Here is a 21,885-nt window from a genome sequence, read left to right on the forward strand (position 1 = left end):
TCACCTTACAGAGATTCGCAGCCTGGAGGGGGAAAGTGTACAAACCTATATAGTGACAATGCTACTAACTTTGTAGGAGCTAAAAATGAACTGTTGAAAGTGCACTAGTAGGAGTAGTGGAAGACAGAAATGCTGAACAACGCAGCACAAGAGGGATTCACTTGGCATTTCATTCCTCCTGATTCACCTCACTTCGGGGGACTTTGGAAAGCTGGAGTGAAATCCATGAAACATCCATTTGTGAAGAACTGTTGGCAATGGCTGCTTAACGTATGACGAGATGTATACAATACTTTGCCAAATAAACTCGGGCCTAAACTCACGACCGCTCGTTAAGACTCTCAAATCTAACTCCTGGCCATTTTTTGATCGGAGCTCCCCCGCTATCCTTCCCTGAACTTGACCTTAGTGATGGTGTGCACTGTTATACTTCCAGATGGCACTACATTCAGACGCTGCAGCAGAACTTTTGGAGACGTGGTATAATGACTATCTTAATAGCTTACGACAGTGGCAGAAATGGTTGACGAGTTAGCCTAACCTTCAGCCTGAAACTATCGTCCTAGTTAAGGACGACAATGTTCCTCCTCTCTCTTAGCAACTTGCAACGGCCAAGGAAACTCATCCTGCGAAGGATGGACGAAGGAATTTTTTAAGGAGTTTTGTGTGTACGTCATGTCCATTGCCAGCTCTAGACTGATACTTGCAAATACATTCAAGTGTCCCATTTCGTGTTGGTGTTAAATTCTTCGCTCTTGTACTGTAAGATTTTAATTATGATCAGTGTCCTTTATTGTTTGATTGTGTTTGTTTAGTGCTGTGCTTTTTATTGTACGATTTGAATTTGTTTATTTAGGTTTCATTATTTGAACATCTGTGTACATTTTTCTAAGTTATGTTGGTTGAAGCTGCGTCTCGTAATCAGCATATGTATTGATGGTGAAACAACTTCATAATATGAATTAGGTGTTCAATTTCAATTCAACATTTCTTGTAATTGTTAAATGCATACCTGCCAACTTTACAAAACCTAAAATCAGGAGATTTTGATATGAAAATCAGGAAAAATCAGGAGTTACAATTGGTCAAAACTGCTTATTCTACATGTCTTGCGCAAAACAGTATTATGATATATTTATAACACCTATTGACTCAAAGTCCGACTGCTGCTATACGAGGCTACAAGACTAAAAATTACACATCTCTATTACCTCACAGAAAGTATGTAAGTGAGATGATCGGTCTCTGATAAGCCTTCCGAAAATAGTATGAACTCATGTTCCACACGTGTGAATCGGTCATGCACTTAAGATGCCATTACTTAGCAAATGCATAGATTAATATATTGCATCAAGCGCCCATGTGATTTTGTGAAGCTCAATGCTATTTGTATCAAATAACTAGCTGTTTTAGACGTGCTTCGCTACAGAATTCTCAGAAAGACTGTCCTTGTAGTTCCCAACTAAAGTCAACATAGGTCATTACAATTATGTCAGTACAAATGTCACGATTAAAAGTAATGCTGTCATATGAAATATTCAATAAAATGGAAAACAGCACACATTATCTCACTTAACGAAAAGTATGACGGTTACATGTTATAATTCTCATATTTTGGTCCGTATTGAAATGTACAATGAAGTCAAATAAATAATAAAGTTTAATTATTCCACCTATTCAATACATAAAAAGAGATGTTAATAAAGAATTAAATCTGTAATCTGTGTCTATCTAACAGTTGGAAGTTCCAGAGCTAGAACGATCAGATCGCAGTCAGCCGCAAGCACTTCTGTGTCATTATTCCGTTTAAGTGTGCACATTGCTCATTCCAACCACTGCCTCAGAGAAGGGATCAAAAACCTGCAATACGATGACCCAGTGTGTTAACGTACCAGCAGTATCAGAAAAGTTACGAACCAGAGGAATAGCATGCTAAAGAAGAAAGAAATCTAACTCCCCAGCTACTTCCTGCCAATATTCAGGCAGGCTCTTATACTAGGTATGCAGAAGTAATCCCATCTATCGGAGATAAATGGAAGCAGAATACACAAAGCACATCACAACAATGGTCAACGTAAAGTTATTGTTGATCAAATTTATGAGCTTTCTATATTGCACGCCTTCACATTTAGTTTTCTTCCGACTGTGATATTAGAGCATCTAATGTGAGTACTCCTTTCTTTCATGACTCCATCTTACGTTATTATTTAAGCGATCGTTCCTTCATGACTTTTTTCTCATTTTTATAATCATCACCACCAATATTATAGTCGGTACGGTAAAACGGAATAAGACATAAATAACCAGACATTGTACTCTTTATAACTTTTGTTATGTAGTACTTTTCGGTTTGGCCAATAAGATAGGTAATAAAAATTAAATTTTTGGCACCTTCCCCTAAACTACCATTTTGAACAGGATGAACAACATGATTTATAGTGTAGACTGTTGTTCCTTACTTCCCAACTTCACATACAGATTTTCATTAAATTCTGTTCACCCATTTTCTCGTACTTCGGCGCTGGTATGGACTTAGCAACAAAAATCCAAATTGAATATGTCTTATCATAGCTGGTACGGTAAAAATGTATAAGACATAAATGATAGGAATTTTAATAACTTTAATTATGTAGTATTTAATTATATATCGATAGGGCCATTAATAACAAATAATTGAGAATTAAAATTTAGGCCTTCCCCTAAACTAACATTTCACTCGGCGTGAATACAATTATGGCCTAGATTGTAGCGACTTATTCCCAGACTTTATATACCGTTTTTCATTCAATTCTCTTTAGCCATTTTCTCGTGATGGGCGTACATACACACAGACATTACGGAAAATTAAAACTTGCATTTCTCCTTGTTACTGTAGTCATGACCGGTGTAGAAATATTCTTTTTAAATTCTGAGCAATGTACAGACACTCTTATTTTATTTATATTGAGATAAATTAAAATTAGTCAGAAATTTCTCCAAATGACTCCTAAAATCTCTAGAAAAGTAACTAGTCATTATCATTGAAATTCTGTAACTAAAAAGAAAAAATCCATATCTAGCGGTCCGACTCCATGCCTAAATGGTTAGCGTGCTGGCTTTTGGCCACAGGGGTCCCGGGTTTGATTCCCGGCAGAGTCGGGAATTTTAACCATCATTGGTGAATTTCTCTGGCAAGGGGGCTGGATGTATGTGTTGTCTTCATCATTTCATCCTCATCATGACGTGCAGGTCGCCTACGAGCATCAAATCGAAAGACCTGCACCTGGTGAGCTGAACAATTCTTCAGTCACTCCCGGCACTAAAAGCCATACGCCATTTCATTTTTCATATCTATTTTTTTTTTAGCGACTAGAATCTGAATCTCTAGAATCGACTAGACTGATGTGAATAAACACGAACATAGCATGCGAGAACGAGAGATTGACAATCGATATATGCGTCGCGATATACAGGTTTCAATAATCATCGCACATTCGCGCACATTTCTCGCATTAATAAATTTTTATATTTCGTTTGAAAGCGGCCAATGAGCGAAGAACTTCCGGCCACTAGCGTAAAAAAAAAAAAGCTGAAATGGCGGGATTTGAAAACAAATATTTTAAGTTCACCGAAAAATAAGCTAAAATCGGGAGAAATAATAGAATAATCGGGAGGCGGGAAATCTGTCTAAAATCGGGAGTCTCCCGCCTAAATTGGAAAGTTGGTAGGTATGTAAATGTGATGCATTTAGCTGTGGCGGTATGTTTGTGATTGATCAGAGCGCCACTGCATTGGCGCTGGCGCCATTTCCTGGCGTAGTTTATCTTAGGAGTGGTCGGGCACATATGCGTGAGCGAGTGAGAAGACTAGCAAGCAGCATGGCTGCTGGACCATGGTGAAATGTGTTATGCAGTCGAGTTCTGTAAATATCCAAACCCTAGCTTGAACGACAGGTTAAACAAATGTATCATGAGGTGTATAGTGTAAGAAACCTCGTACATGTATAATTAAATACATTTAATCTATGTGTATGAACTAGCACTATGTGTTCTAAGAGACCTGTCCAAACGAGGTCGGAACATACAGTATACAACGTATCTGATACTGCACCAATGTTTCATACTATGCCAGGGCAGGAATACAAAAACAGAGCAGAATGCTCTGTTGTCAGGTGTAAGAAGGGAACAGGTGCAAGTTTCTATACTGAAAGGTTGCACCAGGGCAGGAATCCAAAAATAGAGCAGAATGCTCTGTTGTCAGATGTAAGAAGGGAACAGGTGCAAGCTTCTACATTAAAAGCTTGTATTTCATACTATTCCCATAAGATTTCTTTATACATCAAACTATTTAAAACTGAGATAATCACAACTCTTTCACAAACAACACACTTACCTGTTAGATGGACACGACTCTTTCCAGATGAGAAGAAAGCAATTTTGCTCCCAGTTCGGAAATTTAAATCAAGCTGACACTGAATACCTTTATGCTTGTGAAGATTACATAAAATGTACTCCTGGTTCTCAATATCCAGCATTACAGGTACAAAATCATTGTCACTGCTATTTGGTTCCATACAAGCCATAGAAATATGAAAGGATTTATCTACGGTTTGGGCATACCGTTTGCCGGGTTCCATAACCAGTCCTGCAAAAAAAAAAAAAAAAAAAAGAAAGAAAAAGAGATGACAAACCACATACAAGACAGCTTATACTCCATAGAAAAGATGTGAACTAGTCAAAATTCTCCGTTCAGTAAGCCAAGAATTATTTGAACACTAAGTACACCCATTGGCAGAAAACAAAATGAATGAAAATCTGTACCAGATATCAAACTGGCCATCATCAATAGTTGACACTGTGCTACCCAATAACAATACATTCACCTGCTCATGGAATGACTGTCGTTTACTTCTCACTGAGGATGTGCTCGAGTGTTAAACAATGCTGCCAACCTGTTTAGTTGGGAACTAACACTAGTAACAAAACTATTGGACTGTGCCAAAGACCTTTTAGGTCTCTAGCATTCTGTAGCGTGATAGAGGTCCTTTCCTCCAGACACGAGGGTGCATGAATTCCTTAGGCTGCTGCAGCCCTGTATCCACCACTGCATTAAGGTAAGTTTCATGCAAAATTTTTGCTGTTGTGTATTTCACATTGTTTCCTTTACATGGTGTTTTTATTTGTGCTTTTATTCAGTCGGGGTTGGTGACACAATCTAATTATCATCGTTTATAGCAATGACATTACATTCTTTTCATGCTGGCTAATACGACTGCAAGTAGCTACTTTAGCAATAGACAATGCCAGGTGCGGGCTGCTATTTATTAGGTTATAAATGTACTTCTGGGGGTGGGTCAGTGGGTTCCTAGACATCTGAATGAACACATCTGTCCTCTAAAAGCAGTTCCAAGTAAGATTTGCGAATTTCCACTTCCTTATAATGTTACAAACTTTGGGTTGCACGGTGTCAACTTATGCCCTGGTCGTCATAGCCTAAGTGAGAAATATGTCGTATACTTCAGATGCTATATTATGAATGCTCTATAATTTCACAGTCTATACAGAGCAAAGAAATTAAACTGATAATTACAGTTGCACTTACATTCCTCCCTGAACGTAACTGCCATTCCCTAACATGTAATAATTAGCATTAATTTTTTTAAACATTTTATTTTACATCATAAAAACAAGGATAGGTCTCATGGTGACGATGGGATGGGAAAGACCTACGAGTGGGAAGGAATCTGCCGTGGCCTTAAGGTACAGTCCCACCATTTGCCTGGTGTAAAAATGGGAAACCACAAAACCATTTTCAGAGCTGCCGATAGTGGGGTTCGACCCCACCAACTCCAGGATGCAAGCTCACAGCTGCGCACCCTGAACCGCACGGCCAACTCACCCGATCATTAAAAAATGTATAAACTGAAAAAATGTGAGCATTACATTCAAGACTGGATCACCTCCCTCTGTGGATCAATGTTAGTGTCTATCTCCAGATCCCAAGATCAATTAAAACCAAGCAAAGGTAGTTGGATTATTGAAGTGCTGGAAAATCCATCTGATGTTCCATGTCGTGCAATTTCAGCATTTTAAAGGTATCTGGTGACATCTGGTGTCAACCAAACAAAATAAATTTGAACTCTGCCATAGACCACTCATAGGGTATGTGAAAATTGGCATGTGGGAAGTCTACATGGTACCAAATCAAAATGCCAGCAAACTGTAGCGAAGGCTACACTATTATTATTGTTATTAATCTAGCACCGAGAGTTGATAGCACGTGAAACAATAATGAAATAGTTAATGTTTGCAAATATCCATTGCCAGAACATGCCAATGATGTGAAAATACCCCTTCTATTATGGTCGTTCGACAAGAAATCGTGTGGATGTGGGGTAAAGTGTGCGAGAGGTAAACATGGCAGTCGCGCATGCGCCTACCCCAAGTCTCAACACCTGACATATCTATTCCACCCACAGGGACTCTTGCGAATTGAGGTGCTGTTGTGTAGTTTCAAAGTGGTAGAGCAATTGTGCTTCAGTTACACATTGAGTATAAGTACTGCATAAGGAATAATTAATGAACATGCATCTGTTTCTTCTATCACAACTAATGTTCGTAATGAGTATAGAATCTGTCACTCGTGCCATACCTACAAACTGCTGCAACTTCTCATCACATGCAGATAGTAGAATAGATGTTAAAATCCAGGGTTAAAAAAAAACAGCTTGCTTTACCATGCGGAAGTAGTGAACATTGAGGTGTCTTCCGCACGAATTACCAGTGTCTGAACCTTACATGCTATGAATGGTATAAATTATATAACAGTAAATTTTTAAAGGCAGTAATAATTCGTAGTTTTAGAATCAGAAATTACTACTGGAAAACTGTTTTAAAATGTTAACAAAGTAGACCACAGGAAAATTAGTGCCAAAAAACTGATGCAAACTACCACTTGTCCAACGTAATTATCACAATACCACAACACAAAATAAGTTTACTTTATGGTCAAAGAAAAGAAAGAAAATCATAAGATCACATTAAGTTTACTTAATCCGACTCGTTGGCTGAAGTCAGCATACTGGCCTTCGGTTCAGAGGGTCCCGGGTTCAATTCCAGGCTGGATCGGGAATTTTAACCTTAATTGTTTAATTCCAATGGCAAGGGGGCTGGGTGTATGTGTTGTCTTCATCATTTCATCCTCATCACAATGCGCAGGTCGCCTATGGGAGCCAAACAGAAAGACCTGAACCTGACGAGCCGAACCCGTCCTGGGATATCCTGATACTAAAAGCCATACTACATTTCATTACATTTCAAGTTTAGTTAACCTCCGCTTCTTCAAACGCTTTCCCCACATCTGTGGGGTTGCAGGTGTGAGCTGTGTCGCACTTGTGGAATTGGCTTTGTTTTACAGCCGGATGTCCTTCCTGACGCCATCCCTGTGCAGAGGGATGTATTCACTACTGCGTGTTTCTGTTGTTGGTAGTGTGGTGTGTTGTGTAAATATGAAGAAGAGTGTGTTGGGACAAACACAGTCCCCAGACCAGAAGAATTAATCATATGCGATTAAAATCCCCGACCCGGCCTCGACGCTGACCATTCAAATGGAAAACTCAATTCCCATGGAAGGAATTACATATTTTTTACCAATAGAGCATGTCAAAAACATATCGGATGTAAGGCTTTTCAGGTGTTTGCTCTATTAACCAGCGTTTCTTCTTAGGTCTGACACTAGACTCAGAGTGGGATGTGTCAGACCCTACTCACTGACGGTGGGGTGTATGCAGGTGAACTTATCAGAAGCCCTTATAAGAGGCACAGTCTGATAACTGCATACGGGAGACAAATCTCCACAATGGAATTATTGCCCGCCTAGCAATTCTGAATGGAAAATTCTAAATTTGACATTGCTGACCATTCAGCCATATAAAATAATGAAAATGATAAAATTCCCAGAATTTAGTCCAGATTCAATTTTAAACCAGGCAATTTAGTCTATTTCCGTCCCGGCACAGTAGCATTTGTAATACATTACTTCGCATGTTCTCTTTGTTACTCTTCTAATTCCTGAAAATAGGTACTATAATTCCCTATGCCAATTTTCTGAAACCTCTCTCCTTACACTCTTGAGCAGCCTGTATGTCCAATGCAATCCCTCAGTCCAGCCAACTATTAATTCAATTACAACTGTATTTACTATTTGTGGTTTCTCTACTTTCATAATTTTTAACTGCCAGTTCCACCTCTGCCCCCAAAAATACCTTTCAACTACTACGTAATGTTAAACATCTTATGGTTACTAAGTAAGCCTAAAGTTATATTTAAGAAGTCATAGAATTCTCCCATTCTGCTGGTGTTGTCAATTTGCCCTTCGCAAAATTACTATACCTCCCGTCCCAGAATAAATAGAAGTATATGATATATAATGTTGAAGGGGTCTTCTTGGCACTAATTTTCCTGTAGTCTACTTTATTAACATTTTTAAACAGTTTTCCAGTAGTAATTTCCGATTCTAAAACTACAAAGTATTACTGAATTTAAAAATTCACTGATGTATAATTTATACCATTCATAGTATGCAAGGTTCAGACACTGGTAATTAGTGCAGAAGACACCTTGATGTTCATCGCTTCCATACGGTGAAGCTAGCTGTTATTTACCCTGGATTTTAACATCTATTCTACTACCTGCACGTGACGGAAAGTTGCGGCAGCTTGTAGGTATGGCATGAGTAACAGATACTATACTCATTACTAACATTAGTTGTGATAGAAGAAACAGATGCATGTTCATTATTAAACTATTCCTTATGCAGTACTTATACTAAATGTGTAACTGAAGCACAATTGCTCTACCACATTGAAACTATACAACAGCACCTCAACTCGCAATAACTTAACAAGGGAGATGTTCAATAAATTTCCAATTTTGTTGCAATTATTTAAGAAAAGGCTAGGAAAAAACAGATAAGGAATCTTGTCACTTGAGTGACTGCCCTAAATGCAGATCACTAGTGACAATTGCTATTTATGCTAGCAGAAACTTATTCCTGAGGATATTCTCACTAAATTTCTTATACAACTGGAAGCAGTTTGGGCTACAGCAGTTGGTTTCACTTGTGAAACAAATAAAAAGGCACAGAAATATTCAGAAATGAATGAAAAAATATCCAGTACAGTGCAATATTCTTTTATCTGCCCGATGAAAAGAGAAAGGTATGGGCATTCTCAGATTTTGTACACACATTGAAATGTAAAAAATTATGACAAAGTAGAATTCTCTCAGAAAAAGAAAATTTTAGTTTTTATAGAAGACCTTTTGAGGAAGAATGCACAAAAAAGACATTTGCTTCTGATAGAAAAATGGAGTATTTTAGTGCTAATCTTGCAGAGTACCTTAGAAATGAGTGAATGTGTCTGGGAGCTAAGGATACAAATAGGCTATGATCCTAACATGGAAACTCACCCAAGACCCCTTTGAATGCCTCTTTGGAATTTTGCATTCACACAATTCATAACGCCATCTTTTGACGACAGATTTTCTCCATTTGCATTTATTACGATCTACTTACATCCCTGCAAAGCAGGCCCTCATTGCAGGAAACTGAGAGCCAAAAGGTATCAACTACTCACCTTGCCTGTAAACCAGACATGAATGTTAAGTGAAATCATGCAACAAGACAATTAAGAAGTCTGTAGAAACTTTTGTACATCTAATCCACGTACTCTTTCTCTATAGCATTGGGTATAAAGTGAGGTGAATCTTCATAGCGAGTTTTTACAACCGGATGCTCTTCCTGTATGAAGACATCATAAAAAGACAACTCGTTTTGGGTCAGTACACTAGGTAAAGACACATTTAACACTGCTTTATAATTAGTCCCTTATGTACTGTACTTCACTAAAGTAAAATATATTGTTATTTATAACATACTGTCTGTTAGTCCGGCCCGGTCGCCAAACTAGAGGGAGTCTACTGTACCTCAAACCTATTTAAGGAAGCAAAGCTTGTGAAACCTTAAATTGTACAAGAGAGATTTTCAGTGGAACTGGGTGTGCTTATGACAGACATCTAGTAAGCATACAAATAGGAATTCAGTCAGAACAAGTAGATTACTCTTTCATCATACTGCTAAGTGAAGTTCTGAGAAGCTAGCTGTATCTGAGTATTATGTACAAGGGTTACAGTCTTACATTCTTCATTACCGATGACAAGAAATTTGCTAGTGCACAAGCTACATAAACAATGTCGCTGATATACGGGAACAGAACTTTCAACATGATTCGCACACTTGCTCCCTGTCGGAGACCAGTTTTTACCTTTAAACCATTTTGTTTTTCCTATACTAGTCTTCACACTACTAACACAATTTTTGTACATAGCTTTTATCATTTGCACTTCCACTCTGTTAACTTTTTTTTCTCAATGCCAATAAATGTCATCACTATGTCTTTTCCAAACTCCCATCTTTTCTCCACCATATGTCTTAATGTAAAGATGAGGTGAAACGCTGATCTGTCTTCCCTAAAACCATACTCAGAGGTGCCAACCTTTGGAATGGCTTTTCCGTAATTCCCTACCCTCGGAAAAATGTTGGGAGTCAAATCCAAAGCACACTCATCCCTTCTGGACACCCTCTTTGTCCTTCCCGACAACAATCTATTCTAAAATATATCATATTACACAATACGTTTGCACATTACCTGTTCTGTCATAAAATAATCTTTGTAGCTTGTTTCACACACAGCAGGTGCTTTTGTGTGGGATTTTTCTTGTAGCATCCTTCCTCCTGTGAGGACATTTTCCGCTTATGAATAATAAGCGATTCCAGTGTAGATGTGATTATTGTAGGCCTGAAGTCCTTCTGTTTTTTCCTATTAACACTGAGAAATCTTTCTGTGGGAGAGTTACCGGCAGGTATACTTAATACTGCAATATAAGAAAATTACATTTTTTAGTGAAGGATAGAGTCGAGTTCCTCACAATGAATTTCACGACGCTCACGGGTATCAAAAGGAAGTGACGATCGAATAAGTATCGTTGCCAACTCACAAGCATTGAAACGAAGAGAGTCGAGTACTAATGCTCGAAAAGATTCATTTTTCCTTCTTTCCTTATTTTTTCCGTAGAAATTATAATGTCGTTATAATGTTGCTTTTCCGTAATAATTTACCCTTTGGCCGTAATCCCGTAATCGTGAGGGGAAATCCGTAATAATTACGGATAATCCGTAACAGTTGGCACCTCTGCATACTGTTCTTCCATTTCTCCTTCTACCTTCCTCCTTAGTCTTCCTTCCAATACTCTCTCAAATATCTTAGCTACATGGGTAAATAAAAGTGATCCCTCTGTAGTTATTACATTCATTCTTACCACCTTTCTTAAATATCGAAATAATTAAAAATAACCTAGGAATTAAATATTTTCTTCAAGCAGGGAAATAGATTCCCACCTAGGAGTGAGCTGGAGTGTACCAAGCTCCCCGCTTAAGGGGTTAACAGGTGATTAAAAACTCGATCACTTTGGAATGGTTAAAAAGTCTCAAGCGTAGCGCTGCTAAACACTGGGTGAAAACAAAACATGGACTTCCAAAAACAGATGTAGTAAGCAGTCCTTCCACAGATTATTGATAATGTAACATAAGTTGATGGTGGCTTGTAATGTCAACTCATAAAAAGAAACCGTCAATTATGAACTACTCAAAGAAGTGGATCATGCTGCAGGCAAAAAGAAAGTAGACATATGGCCAGAAAGTTCTCAGTCCAATGCGGAGAGTTAAGAGTTAAATGCTAAGAGTTAAAATGAAATATTGGAAACAGGGCAAAGAGCTATAAAGCAGCTTGTATGTGTGGAGAGTGGCAAGGAGCAAACGCTAGAGTTTACTGGAAGCGTAGAACATTGCTAAGGGGGGGAAAGGGGTGAGTCAGGAAGGAGGAGAGGAGGGGTGATGGAGGGGGCGGAGTAAGTTGGGCGTAGTAGGGAAGGATAACATGATAACACGTGACGTATAATCTGCAAGAATAAGCCGCTTTAGGGAGTTTAACACTGTTGAGAATTGAAACAAGAGAATCAAATAAAATTCTGGGCTTGTTGCAAATGTCGTTCAAGCTGAGATTTAGGTTGAAGTATTGGTCTAGAGGTATGTAACAGGCTTCTGTGGCATCTAGTAAGGGGCCTTTTTAAACATGTCTAATATTGTTAAATCTTAATCTAATCCATTAAATTTGTGTTTATATTCTTATATATGCTGACCAACTGCAAGAAATACATACATACATTATCATAGACTGTTATGCCTCTCAGCGTTCAGTCTGCTAGCCTCTGAGAATTTACTAAACGTCGCCACAATCCTCGATTTGCAACTAGTGTTGTGGCCTCATTTAGTCCTATACCCCTTATGTTTAAATCATTAGAAACCGAGTCTAACCATCGTCGCCTTGGTCTACCTCTACTTCTCTTACCCTCCATGAGTCCATTATTCTCCTAGGAAACCTAGCCTCCTCCATTCGCCTCACATAACCCCACCACTGAAGACTGTTTATGCGTACAGCTTCATCCATCGCGTTCATTACTAAATTAGCCTTTATCTCCTCATTCCGAGTACCCTCCTGCCATTGTTCCCACCTGTTTGTACCAACAATCATTCTTGCTACTTTCATGTCTGTTATTTCTAACTTATGAATAAGATATCGCGAGTCCCCCAGCTTTCGCTCCCGTAAAGCAAAGTTGGTCTGAAAACAGACCGATGTAAAGATAGTTTCGTCTGGGAGCTGATTTCTTTCTTACAGAATACTGCTGATCGCAACTGCACGCTCACTGCATTACCTTTACTACACCTTGATTCAATCTCACTTTATTACGATCCTGGGAAAACACACAACCTAAATACTTGAAATTATCGACCTGTTCTAGCTTTGTATCATCAATCTGACATTCAATTCTGTTGAATTTCTTACCTACTGACATCAATTTAGTCTTTGAAAGGCTAATTTTCATACCATACTCATTGCACCTATTTTCAAGTTCCAAGATATTAGACTGCAGACTTTCGGCACAGTCTGTCATTAACACCAAGTCGTCAGCATAGGCCAAACTGCTTACTACATTTCCACCTAACTGAATCCCTCCCTGCCATTTTATACCGTTCAGCAGATGATCCATGTAAACTACGAACAGCAAAGGTGAAAGATTACAGCCTTGTCTAACCCATGTAAGTACCCTGAACCAAGAACTCATTCTACCATCAATTCTCACTGAGGCCCAATTGTCAACATAAATGCCTTTGATTGATTTTAATAATCTACCTTTAATTCCGTAGCCACCCAGTATAGCGAACATCATTTCCCTCGGTACCCTGTTATATGCTTTCTCTAAATCTACGAAACAAGCACAACTGCCTATTCCTCTCGTAGCATTTTTCAATTACCTGGTGCATACTGAAAATCTATTGTATTTAACTGCCTTGAGATGTTCAGCATATCTAATCTTAAAGCTCCTGCCAGTTTGGTCTATATATTAACTGTTACAGGTGCTGCACCGAAACCTCTAAACTCCTGACTTAGTGAAAGGGTCCGATTTGTTGACTAGGTTGGAATTGTGGAGAATGTCCATATTTCTATTGTTGGTGCGGAAAGCAATATTGAAGTTATGTTTCCTGAATAGGTTGGTAATGCTGTATATATTCTGACAATGTAAAAGTTGAGAATAACTTAGGTCTGGGATTATCTTTTATTAAGTTGGATTTAGAACAATGTCTGAATTTGTTAATACATTCGATGAAACTTTTATTATAATCATTAAACCTGGCTATCGCAAGTATAGTATTAAGTTCTTCATGTAGGTCTGCTTTCGACATTGGAATTTTGAACGTGCGATCAACTAAGCTATTGTAAGTAGCACATTTGTGGGTATAGGGATGCATGGAGGTGGTATGGGTGAGTTTTCTGTATATTTTATAAGAGAATGAAGAAGGAAGTCTGGTGATCATTATACCTAAAAGGTTGATGGAAGCATTAGTTTCTGAATCCAGTGGGAATTTGATATCAGGGTCTATGTTGTTGAGGTTTGAAAGGGTATTCAGTGCATCAACAGAACGTTCATCGATGATGACAAACGTGTCATGTACAAATCTGGCCCAGAACTTAATATTACTAAACATATTCCTTTCAATGGCATTGTGATCCAGAAAGTCTAAGTATATTTCTGCTAAGATGCCAGAGGCCGGTGATCCCATAGCCAAGCCGTTTTGCTTATAAATAACCTTGTCAAATGTAAAAATTATTATTATTCAGTAACAATTTTAAAACAAATGTAAATAATTATTATCCAGTAACAAGTTTAAAACAGACATAAAAACAGAGATTTCAAGTTTACTCAATTGAGGATTAGAATTCAGATTATTCTCAATGATGGAAAATAAGTTTGGTAGTTTTTGTGCTTGGATACATATTAATGATATCGAAAGAATGCAGAGTGTGATGCGGTTGCAAGTTAAATTTATCTAGTTTCTTAATTAGTTCTGTAGTAATTTTAATGGATTTTTGAGCAGCAAAAGTGAAATGTTTTTTTAAGAAACTGAGCAAGTTTGTATAAAGGGCTTAGCATATAGTTCATTATTATAGGCGTATGGTGACACCGGCCTTGTGGATCTTCGGTAGTGCTTTCGCAGTTGGTTCAACATGAACCCTAACTTACCAATATTAGACACGTTGAAGAAGCTTACTAGATATCACAGAAACCCGTTACTTACATCTAGACCAATACTTCTTATGTTAATTTTAAGGTCACTTCCTCTAAAGCATTACTTTGTCAATTTTATATATTTTTCATCTAAACAGTGTTATGTGGCTGAAGATGTTGATAATATACGAAACATGTACCACTTTTGACCATTAAAAATTGCCTTAAGCAATCATTGTATCGACTAGGTGGAAAATAAATAAATACTTAATTGTGAATCTACATTAGGCTGCTCGAGGCGAGTCTCCTACGTAACTTTATAGCTCTTTGCCTTATTTCCAATTTTTCATTTTAACTCTTAGTTTTCTTTTCATACTTCAGGTTCCGCATTAGATCAAGAATTTTCTGGCCATATGTCTACTTTCTCTTTGCCTGCAACATGATCCACTTCTTTGAGTACCTCATAATTGACGGCTTCTTTTTACGAGTTGACATTACAAGCCACCATCAACTTATGTTACTTTATTATCAATATTCTGTGGAAGGACTGCATACTACATCTGTTTTTGAATGTCCATATTGTATTTTCACCCAGTGTTTAGCAGCACTACGCTTGAGACTTTTCAACCATTCCAAAGTGATCACGTTTTAAAACACTTGTTAATATCTTCACTTTCATTTTATACTTTGAACAACAAGCACATTACTTTTTAATATTCTTTTAAGCATTGTATTTTCACTTCATCCTATTAATGTCACATATTACTAAGGGTCTATTATATGTACTATTAGCAGACTTACCCATGCTTCGCTACTGGATTCTCAGAAAGGCTAATTTTGTGGTTTTCCTAACTGAAGTCAACTTAGGCCATTACAAAAACGTCAGTAGGAAAGTAGCGATTAAAAGCAATTTTATCATATAAAATACTCAATCAAATGAAAAACTGCACATTTTCTCACTTTTAACGAAAAATACTACAGTGCCGATCAAAGTGTCCGATACTTCAGAGCTAGAATGACCAGGCCACAGCCGTAAACACTCCTCTGTCATTCCGTTAAATATGTACACTGTCCATTCCAATCAGTGTCTCAGAGTAGGGACTGAATAGCTCGAATGCTATGATGAACCAGTTTGCTGCGTACCAGCAGTATCATAAAATTTATGAACCAAAGGAACGCCATGCTAAAAAAGAAAGTTATCTCACTCCCCAGCTATGTCCCGTCAATATTCAGGCAGGCTGTTATATTCGGTACAACCTGGTGAGCTGGCTGTGCAGTTAGGGGCGCACGGCTGTGAGCTTGCATCCGGGAGATAGCGAGTTCAAACCCCACTGTTGACAGCCCTGAAGATGGTTTTCCATGTTCTCGCATTTTTACACCAGACAAATCCTGGGGCTGTGCCGTAATTTAGGCCAGGGCCACTTCCTTCCCACTCCTAGCCCTTTCCTATCCCATCATCGCCATGAGTCCCATGTGTGTCGGTGCGACATAAAGCAAATTAAAAAAAGAAAGAAAGAAATTACTATACAGCAGTAATTCGATCTATCGGAGATGAGTGGCAGAGATACAAAGCACATCACAACAAACAACAGTCAATGTAATGTTATTGTTGATCAATGTTATGAGCTTTCTGTATTGTAGACCTTCACATTAAGTTTTCTTTCGACTCTGTAAAATTAGGGCGTCTTACTACATTATAGCACAGACTGTAGTTCCTTATTGCCCGACTCTACACAGCGATTTTCATTAAATTCTGTTTACCTATTTTCTCGTGGCGCTGATATGGACATAGCAACAAAAAATCAAATTCATGAATATCTCTGTTATCACAGATGGTACAGTAAAAATGTATAAGACATAAATGATCAGAAATGTGATACAATATAACTTTAGTTATGTAGTATTTGTCAATACGACAGTTAATAACTCAAATATTTGAGAATTAAATTTTAGGCCTCCCCCTAAACTACCATTTCACTCAGCATGAACAAATTTATTTATGGCTTAGATTATAGCGACTTATTTCCCGACTTTGCATACCTGTTTTCATTAAGGTAGGACCACAAAAAAATATTTCAGGATTAAATTTTAGGCCTTCCTATAAACTACCATTTCACTCAGCGTGAATAAGATTATTTATGGCCTAGAGGAGCAATGGCGAACCTTTTCCAGTAGTGTGCCGTTTTAAGTCTGGTTTATTATTCTGAACTGTTTACTGTGCCACTTGTTATTTTCATTTAAGGAATGGCTACGCGCCCTGGCCCACAGACTTCCTTTCTTAATTCCCAATTACGTTTCATTCATTTAGTGATTTATTTATTCACTCATTTATTTAATACATATCTTGTAAATACATTTTAGTGCATGTTTCGTGGTTGTATTTTGCGAAAACATCAAAAATACATTTTTAAGTATTTAAGTTTGGAGAATATCTTACTTGTAAAAATATATATAATAAGCTCCAATTGTAACACACTTCATCATTAAATATTATTAGATATAACAATTAAAAACACTAATATTGCTAATGGACTATAAGTGAAATATCGTTCTCACATTTAGTACCCATGTCGTTTATATTAGGTTCATAACTTCTTGTCTTCAATAACACACAAGAAGCACATAGGTCTGAACCAAGATAGCTTCTAACTGTTGACTTCACAACATTCATTGTAGAAAATCGCTGTTCATAGGCAAATGATGACCGAAACAAAGAAAGTAATGCTGAAGCAAGTTCCTTCATCACCGAAAACGTCTGTGGGAGCCTGTCCCATTGTTCACGTATTAAGTCATTCAATCAATCAATCACTACTGATCTGCATTCAGGGTAGTCGCCCAGCTGGCAGATTCCCATCTGCTGTTAAATGATTGCAAAGAAATTGGAAATTTATTGAACCTTTCCCTTGGTAAGTTATTCCTATCCGTAACTCCCCTTCCTATAAAAGAATATTTGTTCCAATTTGTCCTCTTGAATTCCAACTTTATCTTCATATTGTGATCTTTCTTATTTTTAAAGACACCACTCAAACTTAACTCATCTACTGACGTCCTCCCACGCCATCTCTCCACTGAAAGCTCGGAACATACCACTTAGTTGAGCACCTCGTCTGGCTTCTAGAGAGAGTATTCACCATCAACAACACAGTATTTTCACCCATGCTTCACCAATTTGTACGAATTTGTTCACCCAATGTACTGCTTTCTTCACATTCAATCAACTCCATTTCTAAAGGGTCAGTAAAAAAATTGACTTAATGTCATTCATTTGTGCAATTATGAGGTTTTTTTCCAAATCTCAAAATTGGGAAAATCTGTTGGAAATTATTTGTTTTGAATATTGTGAGACATGCACATACTTCTTACACATACTTTTTGTGCCTACAAAAGTTTGCAAAATTTGACATCAGTTCAAGTTGTACTTTAAGTGAACGAAAGTACTTAAAATTCTTTGTTTCAACATCCCTGACGAATACACTTTTTTTCTAGAATGATTTTATGATCTCAAACAATATATTTGAAGTATGTCCGTTTCCTTGCAGTTCCTTATTCATATTATTGTATACTGCTGTAAAATCACGGAGAAACATTCATTTGCGCAGCCAAATAGGGTCAGTGAGTTCTGGGAATTCTTCATGCTTTTCTACCATGAAGAAGCGAATTTCGCTCGACAAGCCCTGGAGTACTTGTCCACACTTAAGCCACCAAACATTATTGTATATTACAAGTACGCCACAGTGAGATTCCATTTGGTGTAACATTTTTAAGAACTGGCGTTTATTTAGAGCACGATGTTCATCCGGGCTTCCTGGTGTAACATATGATGGAACTGTAAAATAGGGTGTTTAACTTTTTCTTTAAGAAACTGCACAAACCCATTATGAATACCCACCATACTTGGGGCAATATTCTGGGTTGCGTTCACAAAATACTACTCTCCAACTCCGAGTAAACTCAGAGTTCACTCTATCCGTTCATAACAGGAAAAAGTTAACTCTACAAGGTGTTCAGAAAATGCATATGAGTTAACTCCGCGTAAATAGGTGGGTAGATTTAACTTGACATGTGCAGTAATGCATTCATTGGTGGCGGTAAAAAATATTAAAATATTGACATGGCAATGAATTCAAATTATTTTCTAGTTGCTGACAAAGAAGAGCGTTATGTATTGAATAAAGAATGATATTTTTGTTTAAAACAGGAAAAATAGGTACCAATTGTAATAATCAGCACAAATAACATGATTGAATTTCTATAAGAATACCCATGTTATGAATGATCAGTTGATTTATAAACCTCAACTTTCTAAGATCCCCTTAGTAAATGTATAATACGTAAATTTTTTATTTTAGATGACCTTCTGAATGAGACCATTTAATTATATGATCAGAAATACCACACAGTGCATTTATAACTCTCACGAATCTGATCTGTATGAATTAGGTGCTAAGAGCCAATTACAACCAGAAGTTGCTTTCGTGGGTCTTGCAATCGTCTTCCTCGTTCCCCGATTTTGGATTTATAGTACGCGAACCTTTTTTTGAGCCCAAGTTCCCATTCAGTACTATGGAGCTAAGGGCTCAAGAAAAGGTTCGCGTACTATAGAAAGTTTAGGGACAATGAGTAGATGTTCGAATGCTGATCCGGGCAATCGGAAATGTTGTTTAAATTCAGTTTCGTCGTAGTTGTTAACAACATAATCTACATGGCTTATTAATAATAACAGTAATAAGGATCACTCAAAAGAGTATAAAGTGTATCTTAGATCAGTCTAAGCTATACTGAGTCACAGATTTTGTTCTGTTTTTGCACTTAAGGTGATATTGTTCACATCTGTTAGCACACAAAGAGCATACTGTGCACCAGTACGGAGCCGATGTATTGGGTATTCATCATCAATGTAATCCGATTGTTCCTACAAGATAAAGAATAACGGATACCGTTTTAAGGCACAACTTTGTGAGGAAAGTAGTAACAACTCATACAGCACGCTGCTATGAAGAAACTCACATGGAAATTAGACATTAAATTCCTCACAAATGAGTTTATGGTAAAACAAATAACCTTCCTTAATTGATTAGCCATATTCTGTTACTCTGTATTCACTCCAAGCGTTCACGAAATAGCGTTACTCAGAGTTAACCTTAGTAGTTACTACACGATACTCTACTCGGAGTATTATTTTGTGAACGCAGCCCTGTACGTCAAACTCCATTTTTTATACAAGTTCTTGCTTCACAACCTTCATCATATCTTTACCTATCGTCGTATTTTGTAAAGTCAACAATTTAAGTACTTCCTCCCTCGTCACACCCACAAGGAAATCAGACAAAAACAGCAATCCTTTCTTGTAAGTCCACATACGTGCTTTCATCAAGACATACTGAATACATCCGGGAGTTATCCAAATCACCTTTCCACTGCTCCGTAAGAACTTCACTCATTCCTATTATTCTATCCTTAACAGCATTTTGGCTGGCTGGCATTTCTTTAATTCTGTTAATTATTTGTTGTTTGTCAGGAAAGTCTTCAATTAATGTATCGGACATCAATAAGAAAGTCTCTTTCAATAACTCACCGTTAGAAATTGGTTTCCCATGCTCTAATATGCAGTAAGACAGATGGAAACCGCACTGATATTATTCCTTGGACTGAAAGATGATACAAAACAACTATTGTCGCGGCCACCAAATTAGGCGGGTCAGAGGAATTACGCTGTTGCCAAGGTTATGTAGCAACTGGCGAAGAAATGTCTAACTGAACACATCATTTCGGAGCGAGGCAAGTTGTTCTCTCTCAAGCTCCTGATGTTACTTCAAATAATGTTTCAAAACAAATTATACTACAAGCTTCAGAAAAGACTGCCGATTTCAGTGGTATAACTATTTCCCATATAAACCACTTCAAATAACTATCAAAAATAAAATCTTGAACGAGTAAATTTAAATCCGTAGAATTATGTATTGAAAACTTCGGTAAGCGGCCAAGTTTTTATTTCTTCAGCCAATAAAATTTTGTCTGCGGGAAAAATGTAAAAAACTGCCCGACTTATATTTTTTATCTGAAACGTATTTCCGTGAGTTTTTTAGTTTTCCTGGAAAGCGATCATGTAAATGTCGCTAGCTGAGGCAGTTCGGGGTGCGCGCGCCAGCACAGGCTGCAGGACGCAGTAAATACTTTCGGTTTACATATTAAGCCGTATAAGTTTTATTACATTATAACTTTAAATATTTGAATACTGTATATTGTACTGAGTAATGTGGAAAAAGAACTGCTTTAAGGAATAGGTTAACATTAATTTACAATGAATTAAGAAACTGTTTCTAGCTTCAAGGCAGTCTAAGATTTCTTAGTCACTGTCATCACACATCTCACTATCTGTCGAGTCGTCATTTACACTGATGATGAATGGCTCCATTCTTCCATCCCTTACTATTTCCTTAGCCCAATCACCTGTTTAAAGATTTTCCGCACGATTGAAGCACTTTTCCCAATCTGCAGCAGTCACACGGTCGATGGCTTCTGACGTGAATTTTTCTACGTCCTTTATTTTGAATGTCTTGGTCCTCTCTGTCACTTCTCTCTTGACTTGAGCCCAAATCAATTCACATTAACTATCCATTTTAACTGCACTTACGATGCGAGCTCAACAGCTGCATGACAGGGAATGACTCTGGTAAGGTGGCCTGGAGCGGATGGGCTTCAACTAGACAGCACTGCACGATCAGCGTTGCCAATCCGTGCTCGGAGGTAAGGGACTCTCGACCCTCTGTCGCTTTGCCGTTCCCATATCTGACGACAGCGCAGTTTTACTCACCCGCCTAATTTGGTGGCCACGACAATAGTTTGTTTTGTGTACTGTTCGATTTTCTGTGAAATGAGCTCTCTTCTTTCTTCATTTGGCATTGAACTAACATTTAAATGATTTGTCTCGAAATGGCACTTTAGGCCTGCATTAAATGTGTATAGTTTTCAAGTACAGGCAACACAAAGCTATATTGCTTCTTTCTATCACTCCGAATTCCCTCATCCACTATTCTTGAATATGGTCACTACCTTTATTAAGTTTCTGTTTTTCCGGCACCGAAAACATGTTTGTGAGATCTCTATACCAACGACATTCACTAAACCGTAACACACAATGAATAATTAGCGCTACTCGCTACCATACACAAGTCAAACTTCACTCACTGACTGATGATGATTGTTGTTTAAAGGGGCCTAACAT

General features: G+C 37.7%; 1 protein-coding gene across 1 annotated transcript in view; it reads right to left on the reverse strand.

Moving 5' to 3' along the window:
• Fkbp39 (FK506-binding protein 39kD) overlaps positions 1-21,885 on the reverse strand; it is a 234,199-nt gene that overhangs the window by 197,978 nt on the left and 14,336 nt on the right. The window contains exon 2 of the mRNA XM_067138391.2: positions 4,372-4,623. Coding sequence (XP_066994492.2) covers positions 4,372-4,623 — 252 coding nt within the window. The remainder of the gene's footprint in view (positions 1-4,371; positions 4,624-21,885) is intronic.

Source organism: Anabrus simplex, chromosome 1, assembly GCF_040414725.1.
Source record: "Anabrus simplex isolate iqAnaSimp1 chromosome 1, ASM4041472v1, whole genome shotgun sequence".
Taxonomy (NCBI): domain Eukaryota; kingdom Metazoa; phylum Arthropoda; class Insecta; order Orthoptera; family Tettigoniidae; genus Anabrus; species Anabrus simplex.